At 36.6% G+C, this 23,867-nt stretch overlaps 1 protein-coding gene and 1 long non-coding RNA gene across 7 annotated transcripts in view; one reads left to right on the top strand and one right to left on the bottom strand.

The window, feature by feature from the left end:
• The window catches only part of MSR1 (macrophage scavenger receptor 1), a 225,271-nt gene that overhangs the window by 136,545 nt on the left and 64,859 nt on the right, over positions 1–23,867 (top strand). For all 3 annotated transcript variants that reach the window (XM_055080872.1, XM_055080871.1, XM_055080873.1), the window contains exons 5-8: positions 3,215–3,401; positions 12,964–13,044; positions 16,281–16,370; positions 21,701–21,754. In XM_055080872.1, coding sequence (XP_054936847.1) covers positions 3,215–3,401; positions 12,964–13,044; positions 16,281–16,370; positions 21,701–21,754 — 412 coding nt within the window. The remainder of the gene's footprint in view (positions 1–3,214; positions 3,402–12,963; positions 13,045–16,280; positions 16,371–21,700; positions 21,755–23,867) is intronic.
• LOC102987230 (uncharacterized) lies at positions 865–20,953 on the bottom strand. Of its 4 annotated transcripts, none has more exons than XR_002892980.2 (5): positions 20,858–20,953; positions 17,173–17,360; positions 16,494–16,674; positions 3,766–3,846; positions 865–1,794 (listed from the first exon to the last, which is right to left on the bottom strand). It is a non-coding gene; the product is annotated as an uncharacterized lncRNA (long non-coding RNA). The 4 variants fall into 4 exon arrangements; XR_002892979.2 differs by having other exon boundaries at positions 16,494–16,650; XR_002892978.2 differs by having other exon boundaries at positions 16,494–16,646.

The following is a 23,867-nucleotide window of genomic DNA, read 5'->3' as shown; positions in this document are numbered from 1 at the left end:
GAAGTTGTACCATCAGGTGGCAACCAACTAAATTATTGACTAGAGAATAGACTAAAGAGGTTAAGAAAGAACACCCTACATGTTTATTTTTTTGTAAGATGCAATCACTGAGAAGACAGTGACATTGCTATTTAAATATGGAGACTGTTGGTGAACCTCATTCTAACACCAACCTTGATATTCTGTCTCTGATCCTTGTTACATCTTCCAAAATCTTACTGTTAGTGTTTCCCACATGGTTAATAAGTACCCAAGCATGTCAAATGCTATTGGACTATCAAGGACTCAAGCTATGGAGGAGTTGGAGAAAATTCTCAAAGAAGCAACTGTCCCCAGGGCTGAGGAACAGAGGAAAGTAAAATGTCAGCAATGGGAGTGGAAACTGATTAAACTGGAGGGAAAGAGGAAGGGAGAAGAAATATTACTTTGTGTGGAAACAGGATCAGAGGAGCAGTGAGACAGGGCGTGGAGAGAACGAAGATGGACACGATGAAAAAATAATATATTTGATATTAGCGATGTCCCCAACTCATTAGCGATTATAGACTATCTATGAGCCCATGTAAATGAGGAATTGAAACCAAAGTGGAAACCATTTGGAAGGCAGTAGAAGTCCTGAACCTGTTTGAAGTGATACTTAATAGAAATAACCAAAATCTGGTGATCAGTGAGCTATTCAGACAGATTGCATTTACATTTTGGAAGGGGTCCCAGTATAAGATGTGGAGGTACAAGGGAAAGGAGGAACTTCCAAAGTTAATTATCTTTTCAAAGCTTTTTTTTTTTTTTTAAGACAGTAGTCATCTGTGGAGATCTGGAATCTAGGTCAGTGTGTGTGTGTGTGTGTGTGTGTGTGTGTGTGTGTGTGTGTGTGTGCTTGCTCACTGAAAACAATATTTGGAATCTCATTCTCATCGCTTAAAACAATTGTATTCATCTTTGAATCTTTAGCCCAATGCAGGAATAAGTAAATTAAATGAATGCCTCAATCAGTAAATGCTGTTTGAGGAAAAAGCTTATAAGTAATAGCAGCATAATGTTTAGCAAGGACAGACCAAGAATTAATTTGAAAGAAAAGAGAACACTGAGACAAAATAAAAGAGAGACGTGGGATTTATCATATCCATTGTACGTACAAAGGACAGTAAGAATGCAAAAATAAATGCCTGTTTCTAGGAGTGCCACTGGTGATAGACTGTGGACGGTGTGTGTGGGTGCTGTATAGCACTTTAAAAAATATATCAAATGCATTTTCTCTCTTCCTAATAAAACTTATTTCAAGTGAAATATGGTTAATGTGAGCACCACATGCAGTTTTCAAAGAAGCGAAAAAAAGGCAGCCGCAGCTTTAGGTATGAAAAACATCGGCGGCTCCCAGGGTTTAGGTAGCAAAATCACCAGCTAGTACCCTGACTTTTGCTCTGTGGATATCAGGAACTACCTGACAGCTGGAGCAATTTGCAGCCACCTAAATGACGAGCATATTTACCATGTTGCTGCACTCTGCAAACATCCATGTTCACTATCCCACCTTTATACCATAGTGTACGGAAAATGCCAAATAGGGAGGGAGGCAGTAGAGGGTAGAGAAATTCTAATCTAGAACAAGGTTTTGGATGGGGGAAGGCCATTTGGAGCAGTAAAAACGGATGTCTTTCTGCTTGAGTACACTGCTATTGTAGAGGCAGATCTGGTCCATGTTCATTTCTTTCCAAAGGTTTTACTTGACTCTCTTGATCTTCTCACTTCAACTTGTCCAGTCCAGTGAAGGGAGGTGAAATTTTCTCTTCATACCTGGATTAATTAACAATAAACCACTGGTTTATTTCTTTGTGCAAATGGGAAATGAGAATCTATCAACAGTTAAATCTAGAAGTCCTTAGAAAAGTATAGAGCATACCATGGAAACAGAGGACCCAAGAAAAGAACAGAGAGACAGAAAACATTACCAGGATAGATGAGAAGGTTAGGTACACTGGAAAGAGAAAGCCCAGCGCCCAAAGGAAAACCAAGCAAAAGACCTGAAAGGAAAAGCAATAAAGAAAAACATTGTCAAAAACTTTATGACTAGATACTTAATTTGAAAAGCAAATTAAACAAGGTTTTATTATGTTTACTCTTACTCTACAAAGTTAAATATATTGATGATACCTAGGTTTTGAGTGCAAAAGTAAGCCTTCATGTACACTGAGAAAGATTTAAAAAATGGTCCCATATATTTGGAGGGTGGTGTGGCAGTAGTGAACAAAAATTTTAATATTTAGTCCTTTTGATCAGATCCACTTCCAGGAAGCTGTCCTATAGAAGTGCTTGTATACATACATAGATATATATAAAATGGTGTTCATTTCAGCATTATTTATGTGCAGCTCAAAACTCTATCAATAGGTATCAAATAAACTATGAAAAATACATACCGTACAATTTAACTAAATTATAGAAAATAAGGCAGTCTCTAAGTATTTTAATAGGTAAATATTCTTACATTATTGAGTGAAAAATAAAAGCATAATCCAGAGTGTAGTGCAATCAGTCTTGCTCACAGTCTCCAGATATGCACGCGTGTATGTAAATACACACAAAATATTTATGCATTTGAAACCGTAAAATAATAATGAAATCTCAAATGCAGAGGCAATAAAAAACTGAACATAAGGTATTGTTAATGCTAGTTGAGATTTTATTGAATCTGAAAAGCTATCCTTAATGTTCATTACCACTGAGAATTATGACATTAAACTTTGTTATTGCTATAAAACAATTTAATATACAAATCTATTGAATTTAAGGAATTGTAATTACTCTAAGTACAGTATAAAGAATTTCGCTTCAGATAAAAACCATATGACAAGTTTTTTATTTTATTTTATTTTTAGCATTTTGACATGTATATATTTGGCAATAGAGGCATACCTTAGATATATATTGAACCAATTTTTTTCTGGCAGAGGGTGTGAAAATTCAGCCATTCAGTTAAAAGAGGAATGCTTCGAAACCAAAGAATTACTATTTTTAAATTGTTCTCTAATTTCTATATTCTTATTCCATAATATTACTGTAATATTATACATTTTTTAAAAACCTGACTTGTAGGGCTTCTTATATCAAATTATAAATTATATCAAATTATATATCAAATTATCAATTATCAAACTTATATATTTGATAATTATGTGTGTAACAAAAATTGCGGATGTTTGCTTATGTTTCACAGGAGATGAGTAAATTAGAGGAGCGTGTGTACAATACATCAGCAGAAATTAAGTCTCTGGAAGAAAAACAAGTGCATTTGGAACAGGAAATAAAAGGAGAAGTGAAACTGTTGAATAACATCACTAATGATCTCAGGCTGAAGGATTGGGAACATTCTCAAACACTGAAAAATATAACTTTAATTCAAGGTAAAATATCCTCTCATTCTCCAGAAAATGATATACTAAAATGCACTGATATATGTAAAAATTTGATATTGGAAATTCTCTGGTTTTAAAATAGTTTACTAAAAATTTTACTACAAATATCCAGAGGAAGGAGCCTTGAGATCATATCAAGACATGTTAAGATGACAGTATCTTGGTATCCTTTAAATGGTGATTTTTAAAAAAGCAAAAAACAAATGACATTGCTCTTATGGTTTAATGAATTATTGTTCAGAATCTCATATGTACAAATAAAAGTTTTCTGTGAGGCACAAAGTTCTCTACCTGTCTGTAAATCAAGCTTGTTAATTCTATTTTTCTAAACTTACAGGTTTTTTCTTCTTACCTGATCAATTGTATTATTAATTAGAAAGGTCTTTTGAATTCTCCAAAAAAACAATGAGTTTGTCAATTTCTTCTTTAGCTCCTGTGAGTAAAACAAGGTGAATTGAATCTTACTGACTTCTAAATTAGTATATATATCATATATATTTCTATACTAGGTTTTAGTCATTATTTACATTTTAACTTTTTTTTTCATATTTTACTTTCAACTTTTGTTATCCTTTGTATTAGGCTTATCTCTTGTAAAGAATAGTTCTTAAAATTTACTATGCAATCTGGCCATCTCTTTTCACCATATTTATTTCTACTGTCATTTTGTGCTCCATTTCTGTCCAGTCCCATGTTCCTTTTGCTTTCCTTCCATGTCAACTTTAGGATTATTTGAAATTTTTCTCATTAAACTTTTCTCTCTATCAAAGGCACCAAAAAGATTTTGGGAACCTTATATTTATTTTTATTTTGCTGATAGTCATCCTTAAAATTTATCTTAAAGTCCCAAGTTGATCAGTATCTTCACCTTCATCCTCAAGTATACAAGGAACTTAAAATGCTCTGATGACCCTCTTGCCTGGTTTCCTGCTGTGTTTGAGTATAGCTCATTTCTCTTTTATGTATTTTTTAAACCAAGAATTTAGTCAAGATTATTTTTCTTACATGATACAGACAATATTTATATAGATTAGCCCATGAGTTTGCCAGTTTTTCCTCCTCCTAAATGTATCTGTGACATCTCTTCTGGGATCATTTTTTTCTTCCTGAAGTATTTTTTGGAGATTTGTTTAGTGAAAGTCCATTGGTGGTGAGATGTTTTGATTTCATTTTTTCTATTTTGTCCTTGATCTTTAAAATTGTTTTAACACATATATATTTCTTAGGGTAACAGTTATTATTTTTATTCGTATTTTCTTCTGGATTATGACCTTTCTTATTGCTTTTAAAATGATTATGACCACATTGCTTGCCATTATCTTTGTCTTTAATACCTACAATTTCACTAGTCTGTGTTTTTTATATTGACAGTTTTTCCATGTGGCATTTGTTTTACTTCATTTTCTTCCTAAATCCACTTATATTTGTGGATTAAGTCTATCATAAATTTGGGAACATTATCAGCTTCAGTCTCTTTGAATATTGCCTCTTCACAATTCTCTCTATCCTTTCCTCTCTAACACTAGTTTAATTCATGTTGGATCTTCTTATTCTAGCTACCATGTCTGTTAAGCTCTACTTTACACTTTCAATTGTTAATTCTTATTAGAACAAGAGAAACAGAAATCCATGTGATTTCATCTTACATAACACTAGTTTAGGATAACTTAAGAAGTCTTTTTTTTTTTTTTTTTGTGGTACGCGGGCCTCTCACTATCGTGGCCTCTCCCGTTGCGGAGCACAGGCTCCGGACGCGCAGGCTCAGCGGCCATGGCTCACGGGCCCAGCCGCTCCGCGGCGGCATGTGGGATCCTCCCAGACCGGGGCGCGAACCCGGTTCCCCTGCATCGGCAGGCGGACGTGCAACCACTGCGCCACCAGGGAAGCCCAAGAAGTCTTAATATCCAAATTTTTACAAAAAAAGAAAAATTAAAAAAATAAGTCCCAGAGACTATTTACAGTATGATTTTTGTTTCTAATGCTCATGATTTAGCAAAAGTAAATGATGTATATTTACAGACACATACACATTTAATGAGAATGGTTGTGTTTTTTTTGTTTTGTTTTTTTGCATTACGCGGGCCTCTCACTGCTGTGGCCTCTCCCGTTGCGGAGCACAGGCTCCGGACGCGCAGGCTCAGCGGCCATGGCTCACGGGCCCAGCCGCTCCGCGGCATGTGGGATCTTCCCGGACCGGGGCACGAACCCGTGTCCCCTGCATCGGCAGGCGGATTCTCAACGACTGTGCCACCAGGGAAGCCCGAGAATGGTTGTTTTTAAAATGCAAGAAAATGAGAAACACAAAATTCAGGTTAATGATTGTTTTTGAAAAGGAAGAAGATGAATGAGATGGGAAAGCGGCTAATTAGATAGCTGTTTGTTGGGTTGTAATGTTGCAGATATATTTGTTATTGTGTCTATAGCTAATTTGTATAGAATATATTGCATGTATTCTTTTTTTAAAATAAATTTCTTTCTTTCTTTCTTTCAGTTGGGTCTTTGTTGCTGCGTGCGGGCTTTCTCTAGTTGCAGCGAGTGGGGCTACTCTTCTTTGCGGTGCATGGGCTTCTCACTGCAGTGGCTTCTCTTGTTATGGAGTATGGGCTCTAGGCATATGGGCTTCAGTAGTCGTGACACACGGGCTCAGTAGTTGTGGCTCGCAGGCTCTAGAGCGCAGGCCCAGTAGTTGTGGCGCATGGGCTTAGTTGCTCTGCGGCATGTGGGATCTTCCCGGACCAGGGCTTGAACCCGTGTCCCCTGCGTTGGCAGGTGGATTCTTAACCACTGCGCCACCAGGGAAGCCCCTATTGCATGTTTTCTTTAAGTATTACACTGAAACCAATGATAAAGAAAAATTGAATTAATCAGCTTTCACTCTAACAATTAGACATTCCACTTGGGATTTCGAATTCCAATTGGGATTTCATTTAAATATCCCCAACTTTACAAATCCACACCCAAACCCTTAGATCTTTTTTTCTCTCTCTCTCTCTCTCTCTTTTTTTTTTTTTTTTTTGGCCATGCCACACGGCATGTGGGATCTTAGTTCCCTGACCGGGGATCGAACCTGCGCCAAACCCTTAGTTCTTGAGAGCACCTACCCTCATCCACCCCTCAAATCTGTTGCTTTCCTAGTCTTATCTGTCAATTGAGTCATTGTCCAACTAGTAACTCACTCCAAGATCTTGGAAGCAAGCTTTGATTTCTCTCTTTCTCTCACTCCCTGTATCCAATCCATATATGAGTCCTGTTAACTCTTCTTCCATACAATAAAACTCCTTCTCACTGCCTCCTCTGCTATGACTCTAAGTCAAGCAACTGTATTACAGCCTGGTGTACTACATCAGCTTCCCAATTGTTCTCCCTGATTCTACTCTTAATCCATTCTACAGAGAGCAAAAGAGTGTTATTGAAATAATAATAATAATAGCATATGATTAGATCTTTTATCTCTTAAGACCCTCTAATATCTTCCCATTGGACTTGGAATAAAATCTGAACTCCTACTTGATCTGGCACCCATCTACTTATCTGCCCTCTTTTCTAATTTTCCCTCTGTCTAGCTTGGAGAGCTGGAGGAATGAAAGTGCCATTGAACAGTGTAAGTTAACAAGGAGGAAGTGCTGGTTTCACTTCTTGCTATCATAATGTGCACTAGACAGCTCTCTCTTCCTTTAAATGTTCTCTTAGCTTTCCATTCTCCTTAGATCCACTCAAAATTACCTTTTTAGTGATAATTTCTCCCTCCCCATTCTTATCTCTCTATATCATGGTGTGCTTTAACTTCCTCATAGTATTTAAAACTGCATGATACTCTTTCATATATACATTTGCTTATTTGTTTATCACAGATCTTCTTGAATAAAATGTGAGTTCCATGAGGTTGGGTCTTCTCTCTCTTGTCTATCTCTCCATACACAGCACCTGTTAGAGTGCCTGGTATATGGTGGGTGAGCAAACATATATGCCTTAAAGGAATAAGTGAAAGTAACACTTCCTTTTTTTGAAGTTACGCTTTGTAATGGCAATGTCATTCTTCCAGATTTCCAAGGTAGAAATTTTAATTGTTGTTGTTATTTTCTCCCGAGAATACCATTAGTTCTTATGTTCCACATTCTCTAACCCCTTGTCACTCCTTTATATTCTGTGTAAACTATTCTTATCACTACTCTGCCAGACTATTGAAATAGTCTCGCAGTCATTTCCTGCCTCAGTCTTTCAGACTACAGTCCTTTCTACACTGTTGTTAGAATGCAGCCTTCCTAGAGGGACACCCTAGATTGCAAAGAGACTCTCTATCACCTCCTTATTACACATACACTTTTCTCTGCAGCACTCAAGTTCTTCTATAGTGCTTCTCTTAACTGCTTTTGAATGCCTCATTCCCTGTCTTTTCCCTTTTTGACACCATATATTTCAGTTGATTTTACTGTGATTCTGACATCCCCAGTACTTTTTACATCCTGCCTCATGGCTTTTCCTTCATTTGAAAGAATATCTTTCCTCTTCTATTTGTATCTGAAAATATCTTATCTATCATTAATGTCCATACATGACATACATGCAACCTCTTCCATGAAGCTTTCTCTGGTCCCACCATAGTAATACTCTTGCTGGCATTTATATCTTGCTTACTTTTGAACATTAAGTATTCTCTCACCAGAGAATTCCTAATATGATTGTCATATCTAAAAATATCTCATACTGTCTTCTATCGAAATGTTGTCTCTTACTGGAAACAGTAAGTTCATTAAAATTACGGGCTATTTTTTATATCCTCTACAGCATCTAGTCATAATTTTTAATAAATAGTTATTAAACTATAACCCAAGGGAGACATTGTATTAATTAATGAGTGCTTTATCTAATGTCGGTTGTAGGATCAGTGTCATTACCTTGTGTCCCTCCTCTTTTATGTTAGCAATTACTAAATATTTATGAAGATTAAAGAGGTAAAGATATTTTAATATATTTCTCAAGTAATTATAGCAATTAAAGTCTAAAGGACTAAGTGAAATTTCAGTGTTGAAATGGTGAAGCAGAATTTGGTGGGGAGTGGGGGATAACATGATTTAAAAAGACAAAGTTGTTAAACATTTGAGGAAGGAAGTTAAGAGAAATAAAATATGACTCATTGCTGAAAACAGTGGTTATGTGGAAAAATTTTAAGCATTTTTTTCCAGAAACTAAAAGCACCCACCCAAAAAAGAAAAAAGTGTATCAATTGATCAATTGTCATGATAAAGAAGAAGAAGAAGTGATTGATAGAATTTGAATTTGGAGATTTGTGCAATTAATTATTGGGATTTAAGAAATGAATTGTGTCTTTAACCACTTTGTAAAAGAAAAATTCATCTCAGGAATAATGAAAGAACAGATGCCAAAAATGAAATCAATTAATTTTGGAAAACTATAGCCTGGAACATCAGGAAAGAAGTATTCTAGGTCTGATTTTACCCAACTGGCTTTAAGACCTTGGGAATTCACTCTCTCAGACCTCGATAATTATGTTTGACTAAGCAAGCTTTAAGGCCTCTTCCAGATTAAACATCTCTAAGTCAGTGAGCATGAAAACTGGAAGAAAAAAAAAAAAAGGTTTAAATAGCAACAGCCTAGAAGATTTGGCAGATTTTTGTGGTGATCTAAATGTGAGGTAAGATTGAGAACAAAGTAGGAAATTTATGATCATAATGAACACGACATGGAGAAGCATAGCTCTGGAGATTTTGGCAGATACGATTAGTGCTATGTTATCATTTGAGGATTTTAAATGATGTGATGTTCCTGGGTTTTCTTTCCCAGTAAATTGGGTAATTTTGATCTATGATATTTTTTAATTACTGAGTATTTTAAATCAGTACATCTCTGTGGCTAAGTAGAAATCTTAGTTTTCCTTAAAAAAAATCATAGGGAGACAGCTAATAGCAGATTTGGTGGTGTGTTTTATAGAGGGAATTGTTCATGGCAAATTACTGTTATAGCATTTATGAATTATCCCTGTAACTTTGCAGTTAGATGGTACTAAAGATGATGAAAAATAGTGGAATTCTTATGGCTTCTTGAACTAGGGCAAATCAGATGTTTTGAACAATATTAATTTAGTGTCCTTTGACATACGTTAGCAAGAGAGCTGCCAGGAAGCATTATGTCCATTATTGATGCACAGAGGTGCTTGTTGATGTGATTATGGGACAGAATTTTGAAAGGTTAAATAGTAACTCAGAACCAAGAAGGTGACTACAATAGACTCGAAGTCTCAGACTTAAAGTTCTTCATTCTTTTTTTCCATAAGTGGCAGAATAAATGGCTACATTTCTTTACAGTTGATGCAGACATTTGTTTTTAAACTGAAATAAATGAATGAATGAGGGTGGAATAAACAAAATATATTCAGACCAGATTTTAATAAAAAACCCTCTAGATTGGTCCAACTGTAGTATGATAAGGATGTGAGCAAACAGCAGGATTGGAGAGACCAGTTTTGGAAGGTAGAGAGCATTATGTTGATAATGTTCTCGAAAGTTCTACATAAGAAGCTAAGAGAAAGTAGTGTATGATCTGTGTACTTCCATCCCTCCAAAATATCGAAAAGACACTTAAACCATTGAGATACTTTCCACATTTTGTTCTAGGCAGTAGAAGACACATAACAAATTATAGAATTTAAACAGAATGTAATGGGTGAGATTAATGTTACATGAAGACTAAGATAACAATAAAAATGGAACATCCAACACACTCAGTTAGAACTCTTGAAGGAAAGACTTTACCTCGTTTTCTTACTCTGGGATTCAGGTACCTGGTATCAGCATTTTTATACAAAATAGACACAGAGGGCTCTTTAACTCCGAATTTTATAAAATAGCATAGATGTATTTGTTATGATTGAGTTAATGCTCCAACAGTTGAGCTGTGTACAGTTACTATACATAGTTACATGCAAAATAATTGAAAAGATAGTGAGTTCCATTTCTTACTTATTAAAGAAATGGTGAAAACTCTTGATCTCAGAGGCTAAGAGCCCAGAGCTAATCTGTGTCCCTTGTTTCTTGTCTCACACCTTCTAGTTTTTCCTGGAATATCTGTCTTGCTTTAGAGCCCTAATCACTGAATCAAAGTCTTTTCATACGCAATTTTTTTTTTCAAAATGCCATCCTGGAGTACTGTGGATTTGCTTCCCTTTAATTTGCTCAGCAGAATTCAAGCTGCAAATTGAGTCTTTCTGTCCTGCTTGCCCCCCCACCCATTTTCACTGTGTAGAGATGGATGAACTGCAGTTGTGTTCACGGTTGTGGGAATTAAAACCCCTTTGTTGGGAAAAATTGCATTCTGCAGAAATAGAAGATGCATAGATTCCCATTGATGTAGAACCATGACATCTCTTGTGGACACGTTAATATATGTTTCCAACATTAAGCTATAGCTTAGGAGAATTTGCTAGTTGTTACTACAACTACTTAATGCCCAGTAGTATGCAGTTTGCATGATGATTATGTAAAAAAAAAAAAAAAAACCAAAAAATACACACAAACAGAAAATAAATGTTAGTGATTATTCTCTTAAGATGATAGAATTATGTATTATATTGTCCTCATTTTGTCTAGGCTTTTATATTTCCTATAATATGTACAGTTACTATTGTAATGAAAATGCAATAAAACCTTACAGCCCAATGGTGTGTATGAAGGGAAATGGATGATGTGCCATTGAGAAGAGCAATGAGATCTGGAAAATTAAGTCACCAGGGAAGGAAGGTTCTAAAACCCAAGTTGGACCTTGAAAAATCAGAAACAGATCAGAAAAATGGAGAGAGGCAAGGGACAAGGATTTCAAAAAAGCAAAGAAAATGGACAGAATATACTTACTCATAAGATTATCATTATTTATGGAGCCCCTTCTTAGAATTTTTCAAGTATCATATCTCCCCACCTGATTAAAATTTGTAAACAAGTGCTCTCTAACCAGTGATGCTAAACATAGTTGTGTGTTATCCTTGCTGTCCTTGAACCATGGAAATTGAAAATGACACTTTTAAAACATCACTATTTGATTATTCTATGGTATGTCCAGGTTCATTTCTTCCTTTTGGAATTGAGAAGAAATTGCTAAGTGTTCTGCTTTAAAGGAAAGGAATAGCACTTGTCCTGTGGCACTCCATGTAGAAGAGGGCTGTACTCAGTGCCATCACTCTAAAGAGGTGATCACCAGCTATCTGTTTTGCTGGGCACAGAAAATTCAAATGACTAAATCAGTGTTGATCAAACTCAGTACTAGGGGGACACCTTGGTAATTGCCATGCCAGGTAGTCAAAATTTTCCCTGCAACCTCTCCAACTTATTTTATAATGTCTATAGCTATCTAGGGATTCTACCTAATATTTTAGTTGAAAAGTTATTCCTTTACTCATTTTCACTTTCCCTGCATCTCTCCCCCTTATCCAGCGTTCTCTTTCTTCTCATTCTACCCATTCTTCAAAATCCCCTTCAAATCCTACCTCCTCAACTAAGTCTTTTCAACCATTGCTCCTCATGCTGACCTGTATTTTCCTAATATCCGAGGGTATCATTTTCAATGATAGGGTTTTTGGTTGCCTACTTGGTGTGGATTTTTGTTTCCCTTGAGGGTATCACACATGACTTGACTTATACATTTTCCACAGAGCATCTAAATTAATATAGTGAAATCTGCCTGGTGGTGAGGTAACAGGGTGATGTTCCCAGAAACTTAATCATCAACCTCTGGTTCCAACCAGTGTGGGGTCTACATACTAGTGGTCAACACGTAGTCACCATCCTCCACATGGGTGAAGGGCTTAGTCTCTACAGGTCAACTCAAAGATATGTGTCAGATTGTTATGTATATCCATTGAGGAGGAACTAGGACTCCGAAGTATCCTTCTAGCTACCTTGCTTGACTGCTTCTCCTTTGTTTCTGCATCCGCTCACTTCTCTCATTGTTAACTCCCTGTGCCTGCTCTTTGGGGCTCAGGGAAGGGCTAGGAAACTAAAGCCTTTTTTCTGCAAACAAGAAACAGGGGACCTGGAGGGGTTTTGTACCCAGGAAGGCCCTGCAGGGTCCTGCTTGGTTTCAATCCCCCTTTTCTTTGATATTCCTCAATCCTGAGGGGAACAGGGGTAGGACAAGAAGGGGAATAACATTTTGGATAGAGAGGTTAATCATAAACTTGGCAAGGGAGCTCAGTTTTAGGGGCACTGGGTTTCGTACCCAGTAGGCACACAATACTAATGTGGATTTGTGCCATCATTGACTCACTGTCTGTCTCTGCCCCCAGGATCTGAGAACCTAGAACACTGCTTGGCACACCGAAGTATTTAGTCCATAATTAGGTTGTCTAATTTCGAGCTATCTCATTGCGCTATTCAGTAGCAGGGTATGCTTCCATTCAGGAAGGTTAGTCTCATTCATTCTGTGTAATTGTGCAACAAATAAAAGGCTTTGGATTTACCTATGTAACTGTCTTGACAAATGACAAATCTATTTTACCTATGCTTTAAGCCTATGATCAGTAATTGTCATTTATTTTTTAAAGGTCCTCCTGGACCTCCAGGTGAAAAAGGAGATAGAGGTGCCACTGGAGAAGTTGGTCCACGAGGCATTCCAGGTCCAGTAGGTATGGTAACTACTCCATCATATACTGCAGGGCTAGGTAATGTACATCTGTGTACGTGTGTAGGGGGAATGAGTTATTTGACTAGTTCCCTGTGTGGCGTGTGTGTGTGTGTGTGTGTGTCTGCATGTGTATGTGTGTGTGTGTTGAGGGGATATCAAATGTTTTGGTAGCCTAATCACTATCATGTTCTGAATGGTAAGCATTGACTCTTGATTTTTAAAGGAAGTTAAGTGCTTTAACAACATGGGGTTGTTCATAAGTCTAGAGAGTGCTGTCCATATCACTGACTGCAAACAGTATTTGGCCAACCTAGTTTTAGGTCACATGTGAAGGAAAATATGAAAACCATCTTCACATTGAATATATTTGGAGGTTACCTGGTTTTTAAGATACAAAAAAAAAACACAACTAATGTAAAGCAAGGGCAAATTGGATTATACTCCTTATATAGTCCTTAACTGGAATTTATCTGCTTAAACCTATGCAATCTCAAAGTAAATATTGACTAGAATACAGATGACTTTTCCCTTTGCTGTCAGCCATTCTCTGTATCTTACTTAGAGCAAAATTGTTTCAAATTATTTTCTTCTGTAATCTTGAAAGCAATATTTTGAAAGACAATAATAGAAGACAGAAAAAGAGAAAGAGCATGAACTTTCTTGGCTCTCAAAAAAATAAAGATAATAACAGTAACATGATCATCATGTTATTCATGGCTAGAAATCAAATACCTGCATGCTTTTTGAAGGTGGGGAGTATACTGCTCAGTCTAATGATAACTAGAATAGTTTGTGCTGCCAAAAAAATGTCTAAATACCAGGGACTTGACCTTATTTTTCTGTGTTTTGATTATATAAACTGTTCTTCTTTCTGATCAATGTATCAACCAGCCCAGGTTACATCAGAAAAACAATTTTTAAAAATGAAAAGCATGAATTTGTCACATGCCTACCCTTTACATCATAGTGCTTAAAAAGCCAGTATATAAAGTTTACCTTAAAAAAAAAGCTTTTAGAATTCTTTATATATATATATATATATATATATATATATATATATATATATATAAATTGTTGGTTTGCCTAGAATAGTTTGTGCTGCCAAAAAAATGTCTAAATACCAGGGACTTGACCTTATTTTTCTGTGTTTTGATTATATAAACTGTTCTTCTTTCTGATCAATGTATCAACCAGCCCGGGTTACATCAGAAAAACAATTTTTAAAAATGAAAAGCATGAATTTGACACATGCCTGCCCTTTACATCATAGTGCTTAAAAAGCCCATATATAAAGTTTACCTTAAAAAAAAAGCTTTTAGAATTCTTTATATATATATAGATATATATCTATATATATATCTATATATATATATATAAATTGTTGGTTTGCCTTTGAAAGTAATACCGGGTAAGATTCTTTATTCAGGAAAGTCTTTCTACTTGACTAGCACCCAGCAGATCTTAGCAATGGTGCATTAATGTCATAAGCAGGGGAAGTAACCAGTGTTATATTATCTGCCAGAGCGGCTATTGTCAAAGGTCTGTCAGCTCCTCCATTACAAATTGCAATTGTCAAAGCTTTATAACGCAACCATAAAAGTTCAGTCTGGGCTACAACTTGCCTTCCAAAGCTTCATCTTGGGACCATCTTTTGTAGCTGTTTCGGAATCAAATAGAAAGAGGGATTTAAGTTTCAGCTTTTGTTACTACCATAGACAGATACCGTTGCAAAGCTGCTTTGATTCTTTAAGTGAGGGTTTAGTCTGCTCCTGTCCGTATCGCTCATATACACAAATAGGCATTATCTGGCCCCTCACAACAGAGAGGTAGATTTCATTGTTGGGGTGATAAATTGACTCTTAGATGATTAGGTTGCCATTTGATTTGGTGCACTGCAGCAAAAATATTCAAGTTACTAGGCATCTCTCCTACCTAATTGCTGCATTCTGTTTTGTTCTTTGCCAGATTGCCGATTTGCCCCATGTTTGGTAGGGAATCAGGAAGTTAAAAGTATATGATGGACTGTCTTGATAATTCTACTTCATGATTTAAGCAGGTTTACTAAAATCCCACCTATAGGGACTTCCCTGGTGGTCCAGTGGCTAAGACTCCGTGCTTTCAATGCAGGGGGCCCAGGTTTGATCGCTGGTCACGGAAATAGATCCCACATGCTGCAACTAAGAGTTCACATGCCTCAACTAAAGATCCCACATTGCCACAACTAAAAGATCCCATGTGCCGCAACTAAGACCTGGTGCAGCCAAACAAATAAATAAATATATATTACAATGGGAGTGTTTAAAGAAAAGACAAAAGAAACCCTGTACCAACAAAACAAAACAAAAAGAAACAAACAAACAAAAAATACCTCTACATGCAATTGAGCCCACTAAACTCAGCTTGACTCGAAACCATGATATGAAAATCTGAGAAGATATAAGTGCTTAGTAGTATTAAATCAGTACATTAAATATATTACAATTGTTACTCATGTACTGGGGTGGACATTATGTTAAACTGTGCTTTATCTCAAAATAATATAATAGAAATTCATTTCAGCATGCCATTTCCTTGGAAGCGTGCCAAGGAGAATTACCTATGACCTTTTACTTTAAAAAATGTTTACTGAATACTTTCCCTGTGCCTGGGACACACACACACACACACACACACACACACACACGCACACATATGGCTACGTTATTGTTTGGGATTACAATGGAGTATGTAAAAGCAAGAGCATGAGAGATAGAGTAATATATTCCTGCACTAGGGCCTCAGTATTTTTTAAATAAATATTCTTTGATACTTCTCATTGATTGACTTGTGATTTTTCTGGGACAAATCTTAAACATCCAATTTTTAGCTTACATTTCAAAGTTATCATTTCAGCTACAGCAAAATTCTGCCATTTGAAGATTCCTGATTAGACTATATATGCCTTCCAGTTAAAACTCTAAGATTCTTTTTCCTGTGTGTTTTTATTTGTAGTGACAATATGTTACATATTGAATATTTACGGTGTACTAAATGCACTAATGTTTCTTCTTACTGTTACTGTTATCTATCAATTTTTACACGTGAAATTTTAGGAAAGACATTGTTCCTCCATTTGGAGATTCACCTCTTTCATATCCATTAGTGAAATTAGATTGTTTCATCATTCTCTCAAATCTTTATGCAAAATGAATTATTACCACTGTTTTGGGGGGTTTTTTTTCTTCATTTACCATGTAGGTCCTCCAGGTCTTAAAGGTGATCGGGGATCCATTGGTTTTCCTGGAAGTCGAGGATTCCCAGGATCAGTGGGGAAGACCGGGAGGCCAGGTATTATGATAATATATATTTTCTTCACAGAATATGTAAAATAAACACCAGATCATAGATATTCCTTTCAACTTCTTAGATAACAAAAACAGTGGTCATCATAGTATGAATAGCAGCACTCACATGCAGTTTATTTTGTGATCTGAAACATTTTGAAACTGATTTCTGTCCACCTGAGGAACGTTTCTATATCCAGAAGGAAAATAGTTCCATATAAAATCACAACAGAGGATCTGTCAACTCCACACCACTGTAAATCACCATGAAGAATGGTATCTATCTTAGAATAAAGAGAGTGGAAAGACTGGTAAAAAAAACAAACAAGCAAAGTATTAACACCCCTTTAACCCAAACTGCCAAACCCTGTTAAGTTACAGTTAGCAAAATACAGGCAGACCTGAAATCCTATCCTTTGCAAGATAACCTGCCTGTATATTAGTACTTAATATTAGTACTTAATAATCACCATGTTAGGGCCCTTTACAATTTACATACATGATGATATTATTTCTACTTCTTAGGCCGCTAGCCTAAGCTTGAATTGTGAACTGTACACAGAAATTTTAGAAGAGAGCAGGGGACAGAAAAATGCAGAACCAATTAGCTGTATTACCAAGTGGTAAGTAATAAAACATTTGTAAAGTGGGACAAAAGTAATGGAAGCTGGAAGCTGTGGAAGCAGAGTGATTAACTCTGTACAGCAAGACAAGATGTTACAAAGAAAGTCGTGTTAGAGCTGGCCTAAAGATGCACAGAATGTCTTTACATCTGTGGTTCTCAAACTAGCAGACATTAGAATCACCTGTAGGGCCTGTTAAAACAGCTTACTGGGCTCCACCCCTGGAGGACTTTCTGATACAATAGGTTAGGGATTGGGCTCCCTCGGGAATGTTTACTCCTCACAAGTTTCCAGGTGACAGTGACGATGCTGATCAGGGACCACACTTCGAGAACCACATCTTCAGGTGAAGAAAACTGGAGAAAGAGAGACTGTAAAAATGAAAGCAGGGGTAGAGGTAATAAATCCCTTGACAAAAGATATTCCCAGGATATTACTTCCTTATTAAAAGACTCAAATTTGCCAGAAATATGAGCAGCAGTGCCTGGTACTAGTTTAGTTATACTGCAGATTAAAACAGTGAATGCGTTCTTCCTCTACAAGAGGCCAAAGAGGGTAATAAAATTAGAAATAAAATCTACTGATGGTCATTTTCTAATTAATGACACAGCCTGGACTATCTGAGTGATGTCAAAGCAAAGTGATTTCAAAGCAAAAAGATTAAGAAAGAGCAGCCCTATTTATTTTCTATTTTCTCTCCTGCTCTCCTCTTCTTCCCCACCCTCCCCTCTTCCTTCCACATGTATTAAGTACTCAATATGTATATATACAAGGGACAATGCTTGGTGCAGGGAAATGAGAAGTAAATAAGACACAGTCCTTAACTGATAAAGTATACAAATATAAGAAGAGAAAGGGAAGACTTTCTTCTTGATCCGTGGCAGAGCTATAGAGCATTTACCATCTGACAGATTTACTGCAGAGAGCTCGGAGGATTTAATTGAAGTGTAACCTTACATATCTTCAGAATCCCTAGAGCACTCTGAATAGACCCTCATTAAATGAACTAGGTTTTCCAGCGATGTAAATAATGTGCTTCTCTCCAGTTAGACTCTTGGAGTCCATTCAAAGTGTGATCCTAAGGGTGAGTTATGGTCTTTCTTAGGAATGTCTAAAATTATAGACCACAATGAATTCCTTTATTTATTTGACAAACAGCTATTGAACACTCTGTGCCATTCATGGAGATATTTATAGTCGAATATATGAGTTTGGAACTCAGAGGGGAAGCCAGAGGTAGAAAGACAGAGTTGTAGCTCTGCTCATATAAATGTTCATTGAAGTCAATGAATTTTAATAATCATTGACTTTAGTAATATTTTATGGGTGGGCAACAGTGAGAAGAGAAAGGGCCTAGGATAAAGCCTTGAGTGGTTCCAGAAGTACAGGCTGAGCAGAAAAAGCAAAGCAGCCAGAGTGGGGAAGAAAACCCAGAGAAGGTAGCGTGAAAAAAGACCACAGGAGTTTCAAAAGTTGGTCAAGTAAGAGGCAGTCTACAGAAAGCTCTTTCCATTTGTTGCTGTGAGGATGTTGCCTTTCTTGAGAGCAGTTTTGGTGGGGCTGGTAGACAGCGGGGTAGAGCAGTCTGGCTCTTGAGAGGGGGAGGAAGAGATCGGTTTTTTCATTTGGTTTTGTTTTTTCTTTGAAAGTGAATTTGAATACTATTTAAATGCTGACAGCAAGGTAAAATAGAGAAGCTGTTGAAGATACAGAGGAGAGAAGGGTTAAAAAGATTGTGGAAGGTTAAGAAGAAGGTTGAAGGTGAAGAATTCAGGAAATAGAAAGAAGCATTAGGCTGAGGAGGAAAGATGCCACGTCTGAATTGAAGCAGGTGAAAAGAGTTGGGCTGGGCTAAGTGTGCCTGTGTGTGAAAATGAGGAACCCAGTGGCTAGCTCATGGCAGGGGCTCTGAAAATGCTTGAAGCCACAATGATGCTATTGAAAATACCTCCTCTTAGATTGATATTTAAAGTTAGAGTGGCAGTATATTACATACCATCTGCTTCTTACTTTTCATTGGCTTTCAGAAATATTAGTTCTTTCTTTTTGACAGAAGAGTGACATATCTGACAGGAGGTGGTTAACTCCAGCTTTTGACAAAGTCCTTGGGCTCGTTTTTAGCCTAAGGTGTCATTATAAAGGAGGGAGGAATCCCTGTTCTCTAGAAAGGATGTTTTTTAATGTGTTCAAGTGTGAGAAAAGATTTCCAAGTGTCGTCTGTGAGGAAATCTCTGAATCATGCTAAAATGACATAAAACATTTTTTTTTTAATTTATAAGAAGAAAAGTGGGTCATTTGTTCAGAGGTCTGGCTTGAACAGAGATCAAGGTATCGTTTAAATACCTAAGACGGGGACTTCCCTGGTGGCGCAGTGGTTAAGAATCCTCCTGCCAATGCAGGGGGCACGGGTTCGAGCCCTGGTCCGGGAAGACCCCACATGCCGCGGAGCAGCTAAGCCCGTGTGCCACAACTACTGAGCCTGTGCTCTTGAGCCCGAGAGCCACAACTACCAAGCCCACGTGCCACAACTACTGAAGCCCGCACGCCTAGAGCCCGTGCACCGCAACAAGAGAAGCCACCACAATGAGAAGCCCGCGCACCGCAACGAAGAGTAGACCCCGCTTGCCGCAACTATAGGAAGCCTGGACGCAGCAGCAAAGACCCAACTCAGCCAAAAAATAAATAAATAAATTTATTTAAAAAATAAAATACCCAAGACAAACTACAACATGAAAAGACTTCCCAGAGTAAATTTACAATTATTTTCTAATTCTGAAAATAACACTAGAATGATAAAATTAAGCTTGTTTATTATATTATCTTCTCTGAAAAGAATTAGAACCAATCAGTTACACTATTTTAACACCCCCTCCCCCAATTTTTGTTTAATATCTTAGACTTTTCCTCTTGAGGAAATCTAAAACTTTGGTATTATATCTCATTAAAGCCTACCATCAAAAAAAAAATAGAAAAGGTTTTAGATACTTTGTGCTAAATTATTGATTCTTGTCAATTTAATATTACCTGAAATGACTGAATCACAATTAAAAATGAATTTAATGATGTACAGTGTAATCATATAAGCAAAGCAATTAGAGACTATTATACTGTGATAAGGAATGGTTGGCATTTCAAAATAAAATTTTAATTGGAAATAGCTTTGATTTTTAAGTGCTAAATCTCAATTTTCATGTTACTCATCATAAGTTATTTTGTATTTTTTTTAATCTGGTAAATTGGAGATCAAAAAAATCTTCTCTAAGAGGTGAATAAGGACAAGTGTTCGAAAACAAAGCATGGATGAGACAAAGTAAGCTAGAGAAACAGACCAAAAAAAACCAACAAAATAATAATTAAAACTGCAAAATAAAATGTAAAATAGTTGTGCCATAGAAAAGTGAAATGAAATGAAAAAATCCTCTCATTCACTGAAAATAAAATCACAGAGACAGTTCTAGCTAAGTGATGTTGTAAAACAAATAAGAGCTACCATCTCTTACATGCATCTCTTAAGAGCAAGGCCCTTTATAAACATTGTTGCTAATTTTCAAGGCAAGTTTGCAATGGAGAGTACTATTTTTTCATTTGAAAGAAGAATAAACTTCAGCTCAGAAAGGTTTAAAGACTTGTTCTGAGTCACATACCTAATAAGTGGCAGAGCAAAATAATTCAACACAAGAGAATTTAAAATTATTGTTATTATTCCAAAGCTCATGATCTTTGAACTATGCCCTTTGAGCTCTTGGATGAAAAGAGAACAGTCCTTGATTTTGCTGGAGGAAATCAAGAACATTAATGAGGATTTTGACTTAGAGATAGATGGCTCTATGATCAGTCCTGTATTTATGCCAGGAAGGTGATTACTTACAAGACATATCTGACGACTCTTGGAAGAAGAATCGATATATGAGAACAGCACGCCTCTAGTGAGATGCAGTTGTCATCGTTGAATTCTCTTGTCGGTACTGAGGGCTTAACCTCTGGATATAGCTTTAGGAACCTTAGGTGAAATAGCAACCCATTAGCAAAGTGCAGGGTCTTAACAATGTTTCCATATAAGGTCCTGACCCTTATTAGCACAGGGTCTGTAGCATACCTCTAAAGTATGTGAATGAGGTTTCTCGAAGCCAAAGTAACTATCTAGAGGCTTAGTCACCCCTCAGACCTTCCCAGCTTCCCCCAAGACTGAGGTAATTGGAATCTCACCACTCCCAGAAATTCATTCACAGCCCCAGCTTTGCTAGGCTTCACACAAAAGAAATAGAAAACAAGACAGACAAATTGTAATGGGAACGGAAAAACAAGGCTTGGGATGAGATGGAGGATACCAGGCTTTCTGGGAGAGGGAGGAAGACACAAAGAAGGAGGAGAAAAAGGAACGTGAGTAATCCCAAACAAACTGCTTACACCTCAGTTTTGCCTACTTTAGGAAAATGGAACATTTAATGTCCTGGTAAGGAATCTGAGATAATGTATCTAAAGGACCTACCCATACAATGCTAAGTTCATAAGAGGGTTTCCAAAATGATAGCTATTATTATTATCTTCATCGTCGTCACCAACATTATTATGTCTGAAAATCTGTAGGTTGTTTGTTATACTTTGTTATTCTAGATGACCTTGTGTTGCTCTGTTTCCATTTCAAGCACTGTGAATTGCCTAAATTAAAAAAAGTTTTTTTTCCTCTTATTTATTCTTATTTTTTTTAAAGGAAATTCTGGACCAAAAGGCCAGAAGGGGGAAAAAGGGAGTGGAAGCGTGCTAAGTAAGTTTATGGTTTCTTGGTTTTTCTGTGTGTGCCTTTGTAATAAACAAGCTTGTGATAGTGGTGGTCTGGGCTTGAGGCACAGGTTGAGAACTTCAGTGTTGACCCATGGGGATTCTCTGGGAGTCAGCCACGGCTTTCTACAAATAAACTGTGCTAACTGGTGTAAAACAAATAGATTAAATTATACTACTCTAAATCTCATTACCCATTTGTATTTAGTTTTTGTGATGAGTGTAATTTTCTAAAAATTTCACATAGAAAATTGATCAATTTTCAAGCCAATTTCAATCTGCTGAAAGAAAATCAAGCTTATGAATAGAAACAATACAGCCTCCCTACCTACTAACTGAAATAACTGAAATGTTACATATAGGAATTCGAACAGTCTAAGAACAGACTAATTCTCTGACAGCTGGGGTATTTTTGTGTGTTTTGTTTTGTTCTGATAAAAACTTGAAAAGTGGTCTTCGATATCTCAGACCTTCAAAACTGCAACAGAAGAGATTTCACAACAGGGATCTCTGTGGGTGGAATGCTGACCTCATGTTCCAATGTAGAGAATCTGTAAATTGGACCTTGAAAACTAAATATTAGATAAGATGTCTTCAGTAGTCACAGTGCCATAAGTCAATGGTTGTGTGTCTAGGACGAATCTACCAGATATAATGAAAGGATTTTGAAAGAGAATGAGGAATCCATACTTGATTTCTCAGAAACCAAGGGTTCCTCCTCTGTGTTCCCAGTTGGACTGCATGTAGTGTGTGTGTGTGTGTGTGTGTGTGTGAGAGAGAGAGAGAGAGAGAGAGAGAGACAGGGAGAGAGAGAGAAAGAGAGAGAGAGAGAGAGAGAATAAGTGATACACACATAGCTATCATAATCTTTACCCATCAGGGGTCTGTTTTAGACAGATTTTCGCGAATCCTTTAATGGATCCCAAAATCTAGCAGTTTTCATTTGTAATTATTGTTTAAAAAATGCAGTCCCAGTTTCTCTGTCTTAGTAAAAATAATTATTTTTACCTCATACACTGTGTTGATGCCACATTTAGGCAACTTAGGGTCACCATTGTGAATGCCAGCCATTTAAGTATGGTGTAACCACATGATGCTTTCTACAGTTGTTTTCATAATCGTTGCATTGTTGAAGTGTGTTTGCCCCTAAATTGAACAACACTGAGTATTGTGTCTCCTCAAAGTGCTTTAGTGTTAGTCAATGATTATTATTGTTGTTGTTATTATATTAAGATAATAGAAACAATAGGAAAAATTCTCCTTTGTGTCCATTTATTCTTTGATGTGGTCACTTTGATCTGCTGTTTTACTTTTTATTCCATTTCTTCTCCTTTCTCCTTGTCACTCCATTTATTTTCACTGAGCTCCTGTGTAACTCTTCCCTATCTGCATGTTTATTTCTATCTTTATCTCTGCCTTTATCTTTATCTTTGGTTCTTCTTTATCTCCTTTTCTCCTTTTCCTGAGACTTTCTCTGAGCTTCTTAACCTTGACTCTGGTTAAGCTTGGCAAATAAGGGACACCTTTATTTTGTAGCCTGTTAATCTAACACCCACACTGTCTTTTGTTACCTGAGGTTATCAAATGCTTTGAACTTTTTTTTTTTTTCAGATACGTTCAGATATGTTTTCAGTTACAGATATTTTCATGACTGTTTTGAAGTTTATGTGCTTGCTTTCTTTGAGGAAGTATTGAGAGAGATTTCTGTGTGTAAATGTGTGTGTGTGTATACATAGCCTCCAGATTCCTCTCCATGTACCCAGCCCCTCATGGAGAGTATATAATTCCATAATGTTTCAAAAAGACAGAAAGAATCAAATACAGAAACATCTATACAGTGTGTTCTGTTTTCTCCGTATTTAAGTTAATATGCCAATCATTTGCTATGGCAGTATATGGTGGCTCTTTTCTCTCAGTGGCTACACACTATTCCATTATATAGCGCTACCATAATTAGCATAATGTATCATTCAGTTACCTAGTCATGAACACTTGATGATTTTTCTTTGCTTTAGCTTGGCTTTAAGAAACAGTGCTACATTCAGCACTCTTTTACATGATCTTGTGGGAATTTTTTTTTTTTTTTTTTTTTTTTTTTT

This window comes from Physeter macrocephalus, chromosome 20, assembly GCF_002837175.3.
Source record: "Physeter macrocephalus isolate SW-GA chromosome 20, ASM283717v5, whole genome shotgun sequence".
NCBI classification, from domain to species: domain Eukaryota; kingdom Metazoa; phylum Chordata; class Mammalia; order Artiodactyla; family Physeteridae; genus Physeter; species Physeter macrocephalus.
This window is presented reverse-complemented; position numbering and strand designations above follow the sequence as displayed.